Source organism: Bactrocera neohumeralis, chromosome 6, assembly GCF_024586455.1.
Source record: "Bactrocera neohumeralis isolate Rockhampton chromosome 6, APGP_CSIRO_Bneo_wtdbg2-racon-allhic-juicebox.fasta_v2, whole genome shotgun sequence".
Classification (NCBI taxonomy): domain Eukaryota; kingdom Metazoa; phylum Arthropoda; class Insecta; order Diptera; family Tephritidae; genus Bactrocera; species Bactrocera neohumeralis.
In genome coordinates, this window is record NC_065923.1 from 33,518,615 (window position 1) to 33,539,217 (window position 20,603).

Sequence of the window (20,603 nt, forward strand, 5' to 3'; positions counted from 1 at the left end):
ATTGTTGAAAAAGTGAATTATTTTCTAGAAAAATATATGAAAATTGTATGTTTTTCGTAACCAACTCACAGAAAAGCCTAATTTGTCATATATGTAAGTATATGTAACTGATTTGAGTTGAACGCATTGCACCTGACAGGAGTTGCAGTAAGGATTGCAAACTAAAAGAACTATGTATGTAAGTGTGAAAAAACTGTGAAATCTCCTCCAAACTTTCTAAAGCTGTGAGTTTCGCATTGATCTCGCAACCTCGGCACTGCCAACAAAGAAGTATTGCGATGTTTTCACATCGTCTTCTTTCAAGCAGCTTTCACAATTTTCATGCGGTAAGCTGTTTAACCCTACTGCGTGTACAATAAGAAGACAATGACCGATTAGAATGCTTTCCAAGATCAAGCGTGATCCAGCTATTTATGTAGTTGTAAAACGCAAGGAGACAGCAGAGCTCCAACCTGCCTCCATTCTACCGAAGAGGAGAATGAGATGCCTATTCTTGCCGATTTATCAGCTTTATAGCTGCCAGCGATTTCGTTTTGGTCTGGTTGAGTCGTCTTCAAATGTAAGTATTAACATACATTATGAAACAAGTAAAAGGATATTTTAATTTAAATTCCCCGGATAAATCACATTTCAAAAAAAAATATTTTGTTAAGTTTGTAGGACTGTCCTTAATTACTAAGCCAAATATGTGCGCGATCTGTCAACCAGTTTGTTTACAGCAGCTGCTTAAGTCGGTACACCTCAGCAGAGCGTTGCGATTTTTACAATGGATAAAAGTATCGAACAAAGAATTTATCTCAAAGTTTGTATTTCTAACCAAATTTCGTGTGCAGAAACCTTAAGAATGTTGTAAAGGGCTTACGGTGATTCAGTTTTATCATAAACACAAGCACAAGTGATAAAAAGCCTTCAAAGACGCCGAAGACGTCGATCATTGAAGATCTGCCTCGTTCTGGACGACCTTGGACCTCTTCAACTGTTGAAAAAAGTAGTGCTTGAAATTCAAGTGTTACAGAAATGGGAAGAGAGCTCGGCATCTCTCACGAGTCCGTTCGAATGATGCTGGCAGATATTTTGGTTATGAAACGCAAAAACTCGTCTCGAAAAAGCTGGATTTTTTTCAAAAAGAGTAACGTAAATACATCTCTTGGGACATGCTTGATTGTGCGAATTCCGATCTATATTCATGGAGGGCATTATAACTGCCGATGAGACATGAGTTTATGAGTTTGACATACAAACAAGTCAACAGTCATCAGAATTGAGGAAAAAAAACGACCCGAAACCACAAAAAACACTCCAAAACCGTTTAGAAATCAAGGTGATGATCATTGTTTTTATCGATATTCGTGGTTTGGTTCATCAGGAATTTATTCCGAAGAGTCAGACGGTCAATAAAGAGTTCTACTTGGCCGTATTGAGGCATTTCCGTGAGAACATTGCTCGAAAATGGTCGAAATTGTGGAAGAATAAACAATTAATGGATTTTACAGATGATAATGCACCATCGCATCGAGTCACGATTGCGACCGAATTTAAAGCTAGAAACGCAACAAACCGATCGAAAAAAATCGGGTGCTTATACCGATTTTTTTTTGTTTTGGCAAGTTATCTATACGAAATTTGCATGGACTATTGTCCAGGACGAAACTATAATCTCCAAAAAAATTGTTCCTATCGGACTACTACAGCATACGACTGATTGGCAAACAGGTCAAACCAAGTCAAGAGAAAACCTTCATAAAATAAACTTTTTTCATTTCATTTCATTTTTTTTAGCTAAAAATTTTAGTAATTTTGGTAACCGGGCAAGTACTAGAGAGATATACTGTTAGTTGAATGGAGAAACAGCCTCTAACATCACAGTCGCAAAATAACTATAAATCAGTGATAATATTGTTTTCAAAAACACATTGCGATTAAAACGGATAGTTTTGTACATAAGTAAATATTCTCTGAATGTTCTGACTTACCAAACTTGAGTAGAAGGGTCCACTGTCGACGCTAATACTGGGATACGGATTCTGCTCATTAGAGGGATATGGTGTACCGTACACACCGACGCTAGGCGTTTGTACACCTGCCGAAGCCGCTACTGCCGCTGCCGACTGCATACGCGCATAACTACTTAAAGCCAAACGAGTTGGATCGTATTGACACGAACAAACCGTTTGACCTGTCATCGGATCTGTCATAACAGGTCGACCATTATCACAGCAAACTGCGCCAGCGGACAGCGGGTGTTGTGCTACTGAAGGTGGTGGTGGTAAACCCGTCATTGGATCAACAGTTGCACATGTGCCATATGGTTCCAAGGAACTGCTGTCGATGCTGCCACTCGCACTGGCGCTACTGCCTGCCGCGCTGGGTGTGCCAGTATTTGAAGGTTGCGAGGCGGGATCGGGCGTTAGTGTGCCGCTATTGAGGTCGACACCACCAGCTCCACCAGTACTGCTAACATTACTGTCATGTCCATTGGAAGGCGGACTGATCGAGGCAGGTGGATGGGCAGGAGTCGTGGCGGCTAACGGAGATGGTGAGATTGGATGCAGATTGGATAAAGCACCACCGGCCGTGAGATACTGGAAATAGAAAAAGTATTAAACACCATTATGTAGAACACATATATGTTCTCTGGCTATCTAAAATAGGGTTTCTATACAATTTGAGGAGAGAATATTGCTTTCATATAAGTAGAGAGCTTTGGTATAAAAGATTAAGTCATGCTCTCTCACACTTGAACTTGAGGCATATGATGCTTTGAATATCTTGTAAATATATGATAAAAATTATCCAATTTTTTACATCTAAAGAGTTTCCATCATATAAGGTTTCGCTGAATCATGCAGAGGTAACTGATCGGTCAAAAACGAAACTGTATGATACTGAATTGAAAAATATAATATGGTGCTAATGCTAGGGTTAAAGGCGAAGCTTGAACTGAGAACCCAATATAAAACTATCTCGTTTTATTTGATACGGATGGGGTTAGTATAATTGTAATTTTTCTATAAAAAGGTGTTCGTTTGTCCGAACCGCCAATATCAGACCACGATAGTATATTCTTACCATACAAACTTATCGATTAAAATCAAGTTCTTGTGCACCTGTGAGTTATGGGGTTACATGGTTTTCCTAGGGTAAAAAACAGCAAAAATTTGTTTCTCATATAAAAAATTAAATATTTTATTAGAAGTTTTATGGCAACAAACATACACTATTAACAAAGAATTTCCGAAATTTTTGGAAAACAAATTTTAATCTCGGCCATTTCGACGCCATTTCTGGTCACCCCTCTGAAAATAGATTCGCCCGCATAGGCAAAATAACTATCATCTAAAGTGAAACATATAAGGGCTAAGTTCAAGGTGTCACCGAACATTTTATACTCGACAAAAGTGAAATCAGTTTCATTATCCGAAATTTTTCAAATATATTTGTGTAGCTATCATCATTGGTTCCTAACATTTATACTGTATTATACAAAATACAAAATAGCTTTATATTGGAAGAAGGCGTGGTTGTGAACCGATTTCAGCCATATTTCGTACATGTCATCAGGGTGTTAAGAAAATATTATATACCGATTTTCATTCTCTCCTGATATGCTTCTTGGTCCATAAGTGGGCGGCGCCACGTTTTTCAATTTTTAAAAATGCTTCCTTCTGCCAAAAATTTATGTTTTGACGTTGTTTGTTAGTCGGTTAACGCACTTTTAGTGATTTTGAACATAACCTTTGTATGGGAGGTGGGCGTGGTTATTATCCGATTTCTTCCATTTTTGAACTGTATATGGAAATACCTGAAAAAACGACTCTGTAGAGTTTGGTTGACTTAGCTATAATAGTTTCCGAGATATGTACAAAAAACTTAGTAGGGGGCACGCCCACTTTTCAAAAAAATTACTTCCAAATATGCCCCTTCCCAATGCGATCCTTTGTGCCAAATTTCACTTTAATATCTTTATTTATGGCTTAGTTATGACACTTTATAGGTTTTCGGTTTCCGCCATTTTGTGGGCGTGGCAGTGGGCCGATTTTGCCCATCTTCGAACCTAACCTTCTTATGGAGCCAAGGAATACGTGTACCAAGTTTCATCATGAAATTTCAATTTTTACTCAAGTTACAGCTTGCACGGACGGACGGACAGACGGGCGGACAGACAGACATCCGGATTTCGACTCTACTCGTCGCCCTGATCACTTTGGTATATATAACCCTATATCTGACTCTTTTAGTTTTAGGACTTACAAACAACCGTTATGTGAACAAAACTATAATACTCTCGTTAGCAACATTGTTGCGAGAGTATAAAAATAAGTGTTTTAAATAAAACCTTAACATGGGCGAAGAAAAAAAATTTAAAATTGGATTTTTGGCAGACATTTTTACAAAAAATTAAAGTTTCAGAGAAAATTTCGGTACATTTTTTTTAATTAGTTGTATTCGAAAAAAAACCTTAGTCCAAGTTTTTAAGAATTGTATTTCAAAGACCTGTGTAAAATTTTATGAAGATCGCTTATGTAGTTCTCGATAAATCTTGCCAACAGACTTCAAAAACACAGTTTCGAGAAAAACGCATTTAAAGACAGCACACTTAGCCTCGCTAGCCTCGAGCGCACAAGTCCTCAAGGCCGTATCAAGGCTGTACCATTACTCGGATAAATTTAAAAATTTAGGAGAATATTCTAGAGGTATTGTGGAATTTATTAAGGCAATAAAAAATCGTAAACCCATGTAGCCCCTTAAACAATTTAGTTGCTTGGTGTGATAGAAATGATTTTCCATCTCCTTATGTAATAGAAGACTATTTACTAGAGCGAATTTTAACTTTGTTGATTTGGGATTTACCATGGACTCTTAGCTTAATTTTAGTCTTTATTAGGTCTTGTAACCAGAAGGTGTTCTCAGTTTTATTAAACATTGGTTACTACAAGACTTTTTAAAACTTTTGTTAGGACTATATGAGAATTAGGCACTATTGTTAGGAACTCTAGTTACCAAACCTATTCTGACAAGTTAAAGTCTGTTCAAAAGATACTTTCACTTTTCGGCTTAGGAAATTTCCAACGGAGTTGTAGATTACGTCTACCTCCATACACTAGTCCCTCAAAATTTATAAATTTACCACTTCACACCACATCTACACGTACTAGTCGTATGGAAATGTTTGGCGTTATACATTCTGTCAAACAAGTACCCGAAAATTCTCATTTTAAATTTTTTCCCGCGGAGAATATTTCAAAAATTATTTTTTTCCAGGTTGGCACAACTGTCAGCTACTATTCTGTCAATTTTTATTGCTATGTGTCATTTAATTTGTTTACGGCGTCATTAGGAACAAGTCAACCCTTTGTATGCGTTACGATTTTTCCTATGGATAAAAATATTGAACAAAGAGTTTGTGTGAAATTTTGTGCTTCAAACGAAATTTCTTGTGCCGAAACGTTGAAAATTTTGAAAAAAACATTTGATGATTCAACCATGTCGAAAAAACGTCGAAAAAATAAAGGAAATGGTGCTCGAAAATCGTCATTACAGTTTGCGAGAGATAGCCCAAATAATGGACATTTCTCATGAGACCGCTCGTCATATTTTGGTTGATGTTTTGGGTATGCGGAAAGTCGCAGCGCGATTGGTGCCAAAAGATCTGAATTTTCTTCAAAAAGTGAATCGCAGTCAGGTGGCTGAAGACATGCTTGAACGCGTAAATTCCGATCCAACGTTCATCGAACGCATCATACGACATGCAAACAAGTCAACATTCATCGGAATGGCGCGACAAAAATGAGCCGAAACCGAAAAAACCGTTTTCTTCGATATTCGTGGTGTTGTTCATTCGGAATTATTACCGGAATAACCACCTTACTCTCCAGATATGGCCCCGTGTGACTTTTTCCTGTTTCCAAAACTCAAATTACCACTACGTGGAACCCGTTTTGAGAGCATTGAAGACATCAAAACTAATTCACAACGAGAACTGAAGGCCATCCTGGAATATAGCTTTAAAAAGTGTTTCGTTAATTGGATTGTTCGTTGGAAGAAGTGTATTACCTCTGAAGGGGCCTATTTTGAAGGGGATATAAAAATTTAGATGATTGATAACTTGTTTGTGTTTTACTTCAAATTTCCCGGTACGTTTTTGACAGAATGTATTTTTAGTAATATAACAGTTAGCAGTTCTTACCTACCCTTACTTTTAAAATCTTGTATATCGAATTTTGAACTAAACGAACCATTCCGTTTCATATGTCATGATTTTATTTCTTATTGCCGCACATTTGATTCATCTGATTAAAAAAATTCAAAATTAGGAATACTATTTTGCTTTCTCTGAGTAAATAAAACCGTAACAATTAGTTATAAGCTACTATTTCAAATATTAGATGTTGAAATTTTTGTTGCTGTAGCTAACCAGTTTTAGATCTCGACACTTAAAAAACTCTCTTGCATTTTATGAATCGGCTTATTCCGCACGTATAAGGATGTGCCCTCGCGTAAGTTGGCCGGAAGGAGAGTAGTCGTTAGATTATTATTATTATCATAAGTACCTAGAATAAACTTTTCTATGTATTACAATAAATTAAAAGAACTTTAATATCGAATCCTCTAAGCTACTCTATCACCAATAACAGCAAATATACATGCAAGAACTGACCAAGATACTTTCTTAGTCCTTGCATAACCTTTTTATGCAAAGGTATTTACGACTTCCTCAGCAACATACAAACAAACTTATATATTTAGACAAAAGGTATATCATTTTTTTACATACATATACATATATATACATATCTTATGGCCTTTTCCAGCAATAGTAATAGCAATAAATACACCATTCCACCTCAAGCAGTAGTGGTGGATGGCCAGGGCCGTTGCCGTTTTGGCTTTGGCGGCATTTTTCCTTTGAGGGCCTTAAAAATTTGTCAAAGCCTGTCACAAATTTGGCCGCTGATGGATTTACGATATCGGCGGCATAGCCACTGCCACCGCCACCACAAATATGGTTTTAGCCACAGAGGACGCCGTTCAATTCGCTTAACCGCTCAATTGGGGTTGACGGCTCGCTTTGTATAGCGCTACACTCGCCTGTTGGCCAAAGACGGCCAAACGGTGGCCAGTGACCAGTGGCTATAGTGGTTGCGTGGTCACTGTGTTGGTGCACATGCGGGGCGGTCGCGACATGAGTTGTCGTTGCGCTTACTTTAATTGCTTATAATAAATAAGTAAGCGAGCGAGCGCGAACCGTATTCAAGTGTAAATTATGTGCGAACGTGTAGATTATGAAAATTGTGTAATAAAAGCTAAACACCAGACAAAAGCCAAGTGAGCGTATGCGCTTAACATATGTATGTAGCTGTAATAAAAACGGTGGGCCATAAACTAAACAAGCGAAGAACAACTACAAAAAAATTAAAGTCGAAAACGTATTCAAGTTGCAACAACTTCTTTTTTGAATATTCTCTTTTTGTACTTTTGTATAAATTAAAAACACATTGTATTGCTAATTTTTAGTCAATACTTTTTTCGCCTCTTTTTTGCTGGCTTTGCTAATGAGCCACGTAACGCTGGCGGTTTAAGCGCACCTTAGCAACGGTGCTCATGATGCGGCTCCAACTTGGGCTTGGAGCGCACCAGGCGAATTTGTTGCAGTTGCAGTTTGTTTCTATTGTCACGCTACGTCGAATCGGCTGCAACAACACGATTTAATTGAATTAGTTCGCATTAAAATAATATTCATATAATTGCATTGCAAAACGGCGCACTGATGCGCGAAGCACCTGCCAAGTGCAACAAATGCAGCGTTGTAGTTGCAAATTAAAAGCGTTTTGGAAAAAAATCCGAAATTAATGAATAAGAGCGGATTTGTAATACAATCTCGTAAAAGACTCGACAACTATAAATGCGCTCATTTTTCAAGCTCACAAACTGAACTAATTGATTTCCGCTATTGGAATGACAGTGACGTATTAAGTAATGACAGTGAACATCGTTGGGCGCGTGCAAAGTAATTGGTGGGTAGTGTGAGGATAACTCTGATAAATTTAGTATAAAACTTATGAGTGCCATAGCATGCATTTTTTTGTATGGACTCATGAAAAATTCTTGACTTTGGATACGCTTAATAGGCCAGTGCAGATGCTTTTGAAAATGATGAAATATGTATAAGCAAATTTGAATTGTTTAGTGGTTTCTTGTTTTGCTTTTTCTGAGAAAACTCTTCATAGTAATATGGATGATTTTCAGACGATGCAAGGTAAAGTTTGCTGACCTAAAAAAAACATATAGTTTGATGTTAGAATTTTTAATTGAAAACAAGAAGCTAATATACCCTTCCAGGTGCATTTCTTTTAGTAACAATGTGTTCAGTTTGTATGGAAGCTATATGCTATAGTAATCCGATCTGAACAATTTTTTCGGAGATTATGTTGTTACCTTAAGCAGTAATCCGTGTCAAGTTTCATGAAGATACCACGTTAAATGCGAAAGTTTACTATACAAGCCCTTGATTCCGACCGTTCGGTTTGTATGGCAGCTATAGGCTATAGTGGGCCGATCTGAACAATTTTCTTCGATATTAGATTATTTCTATGAACAATACCTCATACCAAATTTCGTGAAGATATATTGTCAAATAACGATATGACATGCAAGCATTTGATTCCCATCATTCAGTTTGTATGGCAGCTATATGTTATAGTGGTCCGATATCGGCAGTTCCGACAAATGAGCAACTTCTTGAAGAGCAAATGACGTTTGCAAAATTTCAAAACGATATCTTAAAAACTGAGGTCTAGACAGACAAACGGACGTGGCTAAATCGACTCAGCTCAATATACTGCTTATTTTTATATATTCTTTATAGGGTCCTGGTCAATCTTTTCACAATTTCATCGACTTTTTCAACGAAAGGTCGACCAGAGCGAGGTGCATTTTTCACAGCGAAATTTTCAGAACGGAAGCGAGCGAACCATGGTTATGCTACACGAGCTGATACAGCATCGTCTCCGTAAGCTTCACAAATTTCATTGTCGGTTTGAGTGGCATTCTGCCCTTTTTTATACAAAAATTTCGAAATATGTCAAATTTCTTCATTATTTTCTCTCATTTTTGAAAAGCTGTAACTTTTTTCAACTTCCCTGAATGCCATCTTTCCAACACTATATACAAAATACGAAAATACTTGTTCGACTACCCAATATTTGAAATCAAAACTCTTGTATTACAAGAAAAGTGGTTCGGCTTTTTATCTAAGAAAACAACGTTATGTACGAAAACGTTATTCAGATTGGATGACTAGAGTATATAGCTCCCAAATAAACTGATCGGTCAACCCCAAGTTCTTCCATGGAAAAATTTTTTATGTGATACGATTTCTTCACAAAAAATGACACAGCTGTTCTCTAAGAAAACGATATAATCTCAGAATTTTCGATTGAAAATTATTGCTTTTACCGATATTAAGTCAAAATATGATGGAAAATATATACTACATGCATATTTTCAATCAAAAACATTGCAACATGTTTGCGACATAAAAAGGTTAGTTTACACTAAATTTGGTGGAAGAAAAAAAATTGGTTAATTAATTTAATTTCTCTTATGAATTTTGAGGTTATGCGAACAAGATGTCCATAGAAATATTCTAGATATTTTTATCACCTAAAACTTCGACCTAAAACCTCTCTAAGACTTGTAGGTTTGCCGAAAATCGAGATAATCCGTACAAGATCATCTAAAGTGAAAAATATGTGTTTTGGTAAGGTTTTAACTTAGAACTTGGACGAAGGAAAAAAACTGAAAATTCGAAAAAAATCCTTTCTTCAAGTATTTAAGAATTGTATCTCAAGGATCTGTGTAAAATTTCATGAAGATCGGTTGAGTAGTTCTCCAGAAATTTCACCAACCGACTCCAAAAACACAGTTTAGAGAAAAACGCGTTTAAAGATGGAGCACTAAGCATAGCTAACCTCGAGCGCAAAAGTTCTCAAGGCAGTATCTCGGAAACTATTACTCGGATCAACTTGAAAACTGAGGACAATATTCTAGAGGTGTTGAGGAGTTAAAAAGACAAAAAAATTGATTTTTTGAAACCCGTAAACCCATGTTATCCTTTCAGGCTTAAAGAAAAAATGTTGTGTGCCAAGATTTTTACTCATATTTCTTAAAAATAATCGAGTCGAGTTAGCTTAAGTTTAATAAAGCAAGAGTGAGCGAGTGAGCGTTAAGAAAAATACTCGTACTTGTAGTAAAACAAATTAACTTTATGTACAAAGTTCTATTGCGATTAATAGGTAAACCCAAACAGCATTTAGTAGATGAATTTTGCGGGTTCGAATTATTAGGTGTTCAATACATTATTTCAAAGACGAAGGGACTAGTTCACGTAAATACAGACGGACATTGCGAGTCAACAACATTTCGACTCAGCTCGACACGCTGATCATTTATAAATAAAATTCATGGCGTCTCCGACGTTTCCTTTTGGGTATTGCAGACAAATATTCGCTCTTCAAGGTACATATAATAATAGTTAGCATTCATGTGTTCAGAAGCATTACGGTTGTTACGGAGTCACATTTATAAATTTAGCATAATTATACTTATTACACTTGTGATATTATTTCAACGTATTTTGCTTGCCTTTGGAGCTATTCATTTGCTTTGTTTGAATAATGTGTAGGTATGACCTGTTTCACAAATCCATTTTTGCTTTCCAGTTGTAATGCTATAATATCACCTGCGCAAAAATAAAAACAAACAAAATGTAACATGTTGCATGCAACACCGGCAGCAGCAGACGAGGTTTTAACGGATCAACGCGATCATTTTACAGCGAACAAGCGCGTAATATATAATTTTCCTCATTCGTGCACTTTACGAAGCACACAAGAGCGCTAGCAAGTGCGAATTCCTTTAAGCGCGCATTTAGCACACACTTAAAGTAACCGCTGACCGGTCGACCAAACCAAACCGCCGAGCGACAGTAGCATGAAGGACATTTTTGCGCTGCTTGACTGCTTCGGCACACGATGGCATCCCCTGCGTTGCCAACCGCCAACTGAGCCACCGCTCGCATGTGTTTGTTGTTATTCATGTTTGTTATATTGCATGCCGAAAATATAGGCTTGAAAGTGCAGCGGTTGCAGTAGACCGCGTCAGGGTAACAAGCTGCATGCCACAGTGCAGCAGCAATACCACCATAAGAACACTTTCGACATTGCTAATTAAAAATGCCTACACTGCAATTGCGGAATTAGTTTCTTATCGCGCTTATCATCAATGACGTTGCGACCGCCAACTTGCCACAAAGCGTTGCCAACGTGGCAAGCGCTGCTCGCCTGATATTACACACTTTTTGCACATTGCTGTTGATGCGTTGATGGATAGTTGAGGAGCTGTGAATGCCGCAAGGCTTTTTGCCAAAGTGCGCAACAGCAAAAATACCGAACAAAAAACCAACAACAACAACAACAACAGCAAATACAAACTTGTATAGGCACGACAACGACGGTGGCTGCAACGTTAGAGGGCAAAGCCGGCGGCAGCATAATGCATTTATGAATATTATTAAATTTATATGATAATTTGTGCATTTTTAATTTTTCTCTTCGTATTTTGTTGCACGCTTTTGTTGCTTTTGTAGATAGCGGTAAATGCTTCGAAGGCGTTTTGCCATACATTTTCCCCATTTTATGGCCAAAGTCACGCAACTCATACGCTCCGAGTCGCCGCCGAGACACGAAACAATGTGGCTTCAATCGCCCAGCTCAGCAATGAGCTCAAAGTAAATGGCAAATAAGGTAACGCGAAAATGCCTAGAATATGTTTAGTGCCAAGTAAGAAAATAGAAATCGAAAAACTCAATTAAGGCGACGAACTAGAAGTAAAACATAAAAAAATTCTGCAAATTTTACTATAGGTGTATACTATGGACGGGGTCCGCAGTATTCAGGAAGACCTCGGGTCGGAAATTTTAAATAATGGGTGTAACCGCGCTCCTTAATAGGTTTAATATATGAACATCTAAATCTAAAGTTATATCAATTAAACTGGCTGAGTATGAATCCTTTCAGCACTTCCTCAAACGGTGTGAAAATAATTGAACTCAGATAGTAACCACGCCAAGTCCTCACATAATAGTTATTCTGAAAACTACTAAATGTGTCATTGATATTTAAATAATTGCGCAAAAAACAATTAATATCACTTCATAGGAGCCGGTATAAAAATTGGATAATGTGAATGGCACCACCCGACTTCAGGTGGAGTCCTATATCTTAAGAACAACTCGACCGATTTTAAACAAATTAACTAAATAACATTTTGGTGATAATTACAATGTGAAAATGGACGGAATCGGAATACAATCACGCCTTCTTCCCATACAACACTTTAATTTTCATCTGATTTTTCACTTTTCAGTGGAATAATATAGTTAAAGTTATCGGAATAAGACTTTCCACAAAGAGTACTATCAAGATATAACGTCTAAAAGGGTTAATAACGGATAACAACTAATCACACTCCAAATTTTGGACATGCGTGTTTGTGGTTGACCTTTAATCGAAAATATCGGTAAGCTCACATCTAATTAATATAGGAATATTCGAAATTACGGTTTTTCCATACACCTATTGTGACATATATTGGTCAATATATGAGTTATCTTAATTAAACTTAGATCAAATGTATTTTTGGTAATAACATGCTGCAATACCAAAACTTAATAAAATCAAGTCCATCCTACCATATTCCTCATATATGTACCTAATATAAGAATTTCAACATTCAGGTTAACTTTATACCGTATATAACAGTCAGTGTGTAAGATGTCATAACAACATTAAGTGAGCCTTTAATTCTGGAAATCCATGCACTACAAATAATGATTTTCGTTATTCCAGGAGCCAGTCTTCCAAATATATAACGTGTGATCCAAGTAGAGGTACTTTTTTCAATAGCCTCTTTTTGACAGTGCTGACAGTATTCCGCGCGCTTCGCTTAAGTCATGGTCAACATAATCGGTCTTATGAGCGTACTATTCGCTACACCATCACCCATCTTGAGACACAGCATTCATTATTGAATAATATACGACCAAATAGCCTACGCCCAGCACGCAGTGAAGAAAATATAGTAGCAGCTAAGAGTGTACACGAAGACCGTGGGGAGTCGATTCGGAGCCGTTCGCATCAACTCGGACTGAGGAATGGAACGACGTGAGGAAATCAGTGTTGTGCAAGAACTGAAGCCGATCGACCTTTCCAAGCGACATCGCTTCGCTTTATGGGCTCTTGAAAATTTTCAAGAAGATCAGACATTTTCGAGCAAAACTTTGTTCAGCGATGAGGCCTTCTTCCAGCTCAATGGGTATGTAATCAAGCAAAAGTGCTGCATTTGGGACGAAGAGCTATCTGCAGTGATTCAAGAGCTGTAATTTCATCCAGAAAAAACAAGGGATTAGTTTGGTGTATGGGCCGGCGAAAATATTGGTCCATATCGAGTGATATCACATCGTTAGACTTTTTCCTATGCAAAGTCTAAAGCCTATGGGCCCCGCTGCGATTCAGACCTTAGAGCAAAACATCATGCGTGTCATTCGCCAGTTATCAGTCGAAATACGAGTCATCGAAAATTGAACTCTGCGGATGGATTATATGAGACGTAGTCACGGCCAACATTTGAAAGAGAAAATATTCAAGAATTAATGCTAAAGAATGTTCTTTCGAATGATAATAAACATTCTCCATTCAATTAGAACTTTCTGTGTTTTTATACTCTCGCAACAAAGTTGCTAAAGAGAGTATTATAGTTTTGTTCACATAACGGTTGTTTGTAAGTCCTAAAACTAAAAGAGTCAGATATAGGGTTATATATACCAAAGTGATCAGGGTGACGAGTAGAGTCGAAATCCGGATGTCTGTCTGTCCGTCCGTCCGTCCGTGCAAGCTGTAACTTGAGTAAAAATTGAGATATCATGATGAAACTTGGTACACGTATTCCCTGGCTCCATAAAAAGGTTAAGTTCGAAGATGGGCAAAATCGGCACACTGCCACGCCCACAAAATGGCGGAAACCGAAAACCTATAAAGTGTCATAACTAAGCCATAAATAAAGATATTAAAGTGAAATTTGGCACAAAGGATCGCATTAGGGAGGAGCATATTTGGACGCAATTTTTTTTGGAAAAGTGGGCGTGGCCCCGCCCCCTACTAAGTTTTTTGTACATATCTCGGAAACTATTATAGCTATGTCAACCAAACTCTACAGAGTCGTTTTCTTCAGGTATTTCCATATACAGTTCAAAAATGGAAGAAATCGGATAATAACCACGCCCACCTCCCATACAAAGGTTATGTTCAAAATCACTAAAAGTGCGTTAACCGACTAACAAACAACGTCAGAAACACTAAATTTTACGGAAGAAATTGCAGAAGGAAGCTGCCCCCAGGCTTTTTTTAAAAATTGAAAATGGGCGTGGCGCCGCCCACTTATGGACCAAGAAGCATATCTCAGGAGCTACTAGACCGATTTCAATGAAATTCGGTATATAATGTTTTCTTAACAGCCTGATGACATGTACGAAATATGGCTGAAATCGGTTCACAACCACGCCTTCTTCCAATATAAAGCTATTTTGAATTCCATCTGATGCCTTCTCTGTATAATACGAGTATAAACATTAGGAACCAATGATGACAGCGGAATAAAACTTTACACAAATACGGTATTTGAAAAATATGTAAATGACGTATAATGAAATCTCGATTATCACTTTATCATGCGAGAGTATAAAATGTTCGGTGACATCCGAACTTAGCCCTTCTTTACTTGTTTTTCTTTGAAAAAGTAGGGACAATCGAAATGGATCTCCCTTTTAGATATATTGTGTGTGCGTTATCCTAACAAAATTGCTAGAAATATGTTTTCAGGATTACTCTATTGATATATTATACATCTAATATTGCTTAAAACTTAAGTTTTCTATGAGAATGGAGCATCTGCTGTATTTAATAAAACTCGTTGTTTGATTTCTAATCGGGCTACATCCATGCATATAAAATGATAGTATCGCTATAGTACTTATCATAATTTTCTGTAATTAAATTTGAGCTATCCAAAAGAAGAAACTCAGTTCATTGTTCTTTCAGACGGTGGAAGACTATATAATTAGTACGAACCCTAATCTTAATCTTAATGCAACTTCAGTAGTTTTCCATTCAAAGACGTGGTTTTGTTAGATCACTGACAGGTTCCTGATCACGGAGGTTCCGGCTAATTCGCGAAACGTGTCCAATCATTCAAATCGATATCTTGAAAAGTAAGGAACAGCTATGTTCGGGTATAACCGAACATTTTATACTCTTGCAACTTGCAAGGATTAAAGACAAGGTAATACCTTCAACTACGTAAAACTGGTTAGTTATATAAGGTCTAGAAAATTACGTTCTCTCAATTATATTGATAACTAACATATTGGCCAATATTTGCGGCCGGATGTTCGAAAACCTTAATATTAGGTATTAGGAAGGTACTGACCAGATTCAACCCATTTTTGATATACAAAATTACTACCGTCAGGAAAAGGGTGTAGCTAAATTCCAATAGCATATCTCCGGCATTAACCGATATTTTTGGTAAAAAGTCAGCTATACGTACTGGATTTACTTATCCTACCTAGCGGCTTGAACAATTTTGGTTCGACTTACGCAATTTTTAGTCATAATGACCATTTAACGCTGTATCTGTATCAATTAGTTTTAGGTGATACGTACAACCGTTAGATGAACGAAACTATTATACTCTTTGGCAACATGTTAGAAGAGTATAAAAACTGTTCGCATATACTTATTTATACAAGCGGACAAACTAAATCGACTCCGCTCTCATATTAATCATTAATAGTTACACTTTATAGGGTAACCAAAATTACCACTGGGTGTTAAAAACTTAATATATCCTGTTCAGGGTATAAAAGAGCTAAATTTCCTACACACTTTTCTATTGAAGAAAGCTTTAAATACTTTTTACCATACTTTGAAGCTTAAAACCCAGTCCAGTATGGAACGTAGCTCCTCTTCCTCTTCTATCCAACATCGAAATGGATCTCCCTTTTAGATATATTGTGTGTGTGTTATCCTAACAAAATTGCTAGAAACATGTTTTCGTCATTACTCTATTGATATATTATACATCTATATATAATATTATACATCTAATAATAAAATCTAATATTGCTTAAAACTTAAGTTTTCTATGAGAATGGAGCATCTGCTGTATTTAATAAAACTCGTTGTTTGATTTCTAATCGGGCTACATCCATGCATATAAAATGATAGTATCGCTATAGTACTTATCATAATTTTCTGTAATTAAATTTGAGCTATCCAAAGGAAGAAACATAGTTCATTGTTCTTTCAAACGGTGGAAGACTATATAATTAGTACGAACCCTAATCTTAATCTTAATGCAACTTCAGCAGTTTTCTGATATTAGGAATGGTAAAGTTTTCCATTCAAAGACGTGGTTTTGTTAGATCACTGACAGGTTCCGGATCACGGAGGTTCCGGCTAATTCGCGAAACGTGTCCAATCATTCAAATCGATATCTTGGTCTAAAAAATTACGCTCTCTCAATTATATTGATAACTAACATATTGGCAATTATTTGCGGCCGGATGTTCGAAAACCTTAATATTAGGTATAAGGAAGGTACTGACCTGATTCAACCCATTTTTGCTACACAGAATTACTACCATCAGGAAAAGGGTCTAGATAAATTCCAATAGCATATCTCCCGCATTAACCGATATTTTTGGTAAAAAGTCAGCTATACGTACTGGATTTACTTATCCTACCTAGCGGCTTGAACAATTTTGGTTCGACTTATCTGTCTCGATTAGTTTTAGGTGATACGTACAACCGTTAGATGAACGAAACTATTATACTCTTTGGCAACATGTTAGAAGAGTATAAAAACTGTTCGCATATACTTATTTATACAAGCGGACAAACTAAATCGACTCCGCTCTCATATTGATCTTAATAGTTACACTTTATAGGGTAACCAAAATTACTACAGGGTGTTACGAACTTAATATACCCTGTTCAGGGTATAAAAGAGCTAAATTTCCTACACATATTTCTTTTGAAGAAAGCCTTAAATACTTTTTACCATACTTTGAAGCTTTAAACCCAGTCCAGTATGGAACGTAGCTCCTCTTCCTTTTCTATTATGCTTTAATTGTTTTATTCCGCATTTTCTTCAGTGCTTCACTGCAACGGTCCAAGTTTTTACCAAAGTTCATTGTTCGCTTTACATTTCTTTCGTCTTGTGCTAAGGAAAAATAGTCATTTGCAAGTTTTTCTTGACCTTCTATTATTCTTAATACTTTCTCTCTGTAGAAGTTCAACATGCAAAGACTTTTAATTCCTTTGTTGACCAAATAAACAAGCGTTTTTTTGCTGAAGTTGTCAAGCTTTGATACTTGCAAGCTCGCAAATGAATTTTCCACTGATTTTAGGGTATTAAAGAGAGACTTAAATTAAATTTTAGTATATTGATATACAGACTGTATAAATATGCCACAATATCCGTATACAAAAAACTCCAGCGGCATTTTTTTCTCATTTCACTTTGCAAGCGACAAATTGTTTGAAAGTGACTTGGAATTTCAGAACATTGCACTGTCGCCTGGAAATTAATATCGATTATTTTGCAACGAAAAAGTGCAACACAAATGAGTGTAAAATAACTGTAAATGGGGCGCCGCATACAACAAGAGTAAACACAACGCGCTTACGGCATTGCAACACGCACTACAATTGAGTCATATCATGCCTGCCACACTCACATTTACACACACCTATGTATTACTTAGTATACGTATAGAAAAATGGTTGCAGGCCCTGGCAGACTCTAGTTTTGCTATTTACCATACATGGCCTTATATTAAAATTTTCAGCTTTCGTCAGGTTTGTGCGCTGAGTTTAGGACCCGCCACATAAAAAAACTCTTCCAGTGAAAATGAACAACATCCCTGTTGTAAACTCGGCTATAACTGCGTACGCGGTCTCTACGCCAATAAAGAAGAAGAAGATGTGAGGTTTTAGCTCAATCAGAAGCTATACTAAACGAATCCTGCGACCTTGGGTAAAAAATGTTTACTTGCAAAATTCGTTTTTGTTATTCAACATTTGTTATACGATTTGTCCCTTGCTTCAAAATAGGCCCACGTATGCAGTCCACATGGATGACTATCGGTTGAGCTTCGGAATGAAGTTATGGAGAGATGTTTCACCCATTGTAACATTTCGGAGCAAAGAACCGACTCCATCCAAAATTATTTTTTGTTTTTCTTTTTGATTTTTTTATCGGAAATTGTTCTTTTGAGCCTCCACTGAGTTCATCGTCTTCGGTGGTTATTTCACCACGTCTAAACTTAGCATATAGATACTCGATGGTAGATTATCCTGGGGCAAAAATAGAGAGAGGCCGAAATGCGTGAATACGAAGAGCTTGACAAACTGGACGACAATAATAGTGCTCGAAATTAATTAGAAGGTTGTGTACCTTTTCGTCGATTTAAAAAAAAAAAATTAACTGCCTTTATACCGCTATGTCTGAACTATCCGTTGAGCAATTCGATTCCAAGCGAGGTTTCAGACAAGGAGACTCGTGTGAATTCTTCAATCTGCAAAGCTAAACAGTAAAGCTACAATCTTCTATAAGATTGTACAGTTGCTTAGGAAGCGAGGAGAATATGAAATATCTTCTGTCATCAAACAAAGTATCGTCACACTCGCGACTTAGCTCTTAGATAATTTCGTCTATCTTAGAGTCAGTATTAACACCAACAACAACGTCAGCCTCGAAATTCAACTCAGAATAACTCTTCCTAAAGGTGCTACTTCTGAATGAGTAGGAAACTGAGAAGTAAAGTCCTCTCTCGACGGAAAGGTCTCTTAAGATAAAAGTTTTCATCAGATTAATTCTTCTTCGTCTCTTGTTGAAAATTATTTTATGAGAAACTTAGTTGAACAGATTTTTTTTATTTTTGAGCAAATTATTATGAATATGTTTTGTGGAACACAAGTTGGTTAAGCAGCAACCCCAATCATTTGAAGGATATTGATGTGAGGTTTCTTAACGCAAAACTATAAAGCTTCTTTAAAGCACTTATTTTCGGTTCAAGTCCAATGAGATACTCAGTTTTGAATTTATTTCTTTAAGAAGAAGTGGTAAACTACTCCCTCTTAATCCGATTTATAATTTTACAAACTATTTTTTAAGTCAAAAATTTTAATAAATTTCATTAATGATATCCCATTGAAGAAAAAACAGTTTCAAAACCCAAAAAATTTCTAAAAAAAAATTATAAGTGCCTACAAAGTATCTTCTAAGCATCAATTTTTGACTAAATTTTCATAGAAGGAAAACCACAATATTTCTCACAGGGCTATATACATACTTGTCCAATTGCGCTGGTATTTGTTTGTATGTAAAATGTATGTGTTGTGTAGGTGTGTTACGTTTGCGTCGTGCGTTCGAGGAAGTTGACAAACATCGAAAAAATAACGCAAATAGCAAACGCAGCAAAAAGGCGAGACTTACAAAAAGTTGGTCAAAAAAGTCCGCAATTTGCAAAGAGGCGAAAGTAAACAAGCCGCTTGACCGTAGCTGATATCCACATCCCTGCTACCCCCAACCACTTGCCAACTACTTGTGTCATCCATTCGACAGCGCACCTCTGACACAGCGGGGGTTGAATTTGTTTTTGCAATTTGTTGTTTACGCTTGCGTGTCTTATTGTTTATAAGTAATTTTTAAGGTTGTTATTGTGGTTGTTGTTGTTGTGCATATTATTGCTTTAGTGATTTTTTCATTGTATTATTCTATAATATTCCGTTTTGTTTGCCACTTATGAGCAACCTTGTAGGCTGTTGTGGTTAGGCGCGTTTTGCTGCTGTGGTTGTTGTTGTTATTGCGTTGGCGTCAAACAACAAAAAACAACGGCACAAATAAAAGTAAGTCAGTGTGTCACAGGCCGAAGAATTAGGCAGTACATAGGCATATGTATGTACATATGTATGTAAGCATATAATATGTTTACCAACAACAATGAATGCAAAATTGGACAAAAATTTACACTTTCGAGTATCTTAAGTGCGCACCTCTATTATTTTTATAAATATTTGTCCATATTCGTAATAAGTGGAGCTCTTTTTCAAATTTTTGTGTGCCAACTTTCTTTTATCATGTACACTGACATAATTGAATATTTGTTTCGGGCGGAGCCTTAACTTTTACCGCAAACTTTTGAAAGTGAAATAAATATATGTATGTTCATATGTATATAAGTATATGTACATGTGTGCTTCTTCAAACCTCACAATAAGTATAGGTAACACATGTAACCAGGTAATTGAAATTGTGAATGTGTAGGTCAGCAGCTAGATTGGACCTCTGATGACTCTTATAGGCCTTAAGAGGCCCATTGTAAAACTGCCGGCACTAACTCAGTCTCTTATGCCTTTTCTGAACCACCCTGTGCTCCTGATGAAATTTATCAGTGCAAAAAGTTTTTTTCTATGCCTCAA

At 36.7% G+C, this 20,603-nt stretch overlaps 1 protein-coding gene across 2 annotated transcripts in view; it reads right to left on the reverse strand.

The window, feature by feature from the left end:
* LOC126761497 (homeobox protein araucan-like) overlaps positions 1 to 20,603 on the reverse strand; it is a 114,584-nt gene that overhangs the window by 83,726 nt on the left and 10,255 nt on the right. For both annotated transcript variants that reach the window (XM_050477750.1, XM_050477749.1), the window contains exon 2: positions 1,974 to 2,582. In XM_050477750.1, coding sequence (XP_050333707.1) covers positions 1,974 to 2,582 — 609 coding nt within the window. The remainder of the gene's footprint in view (positions 1 to 1,973; positions 2,583 to 20,603) is intronic.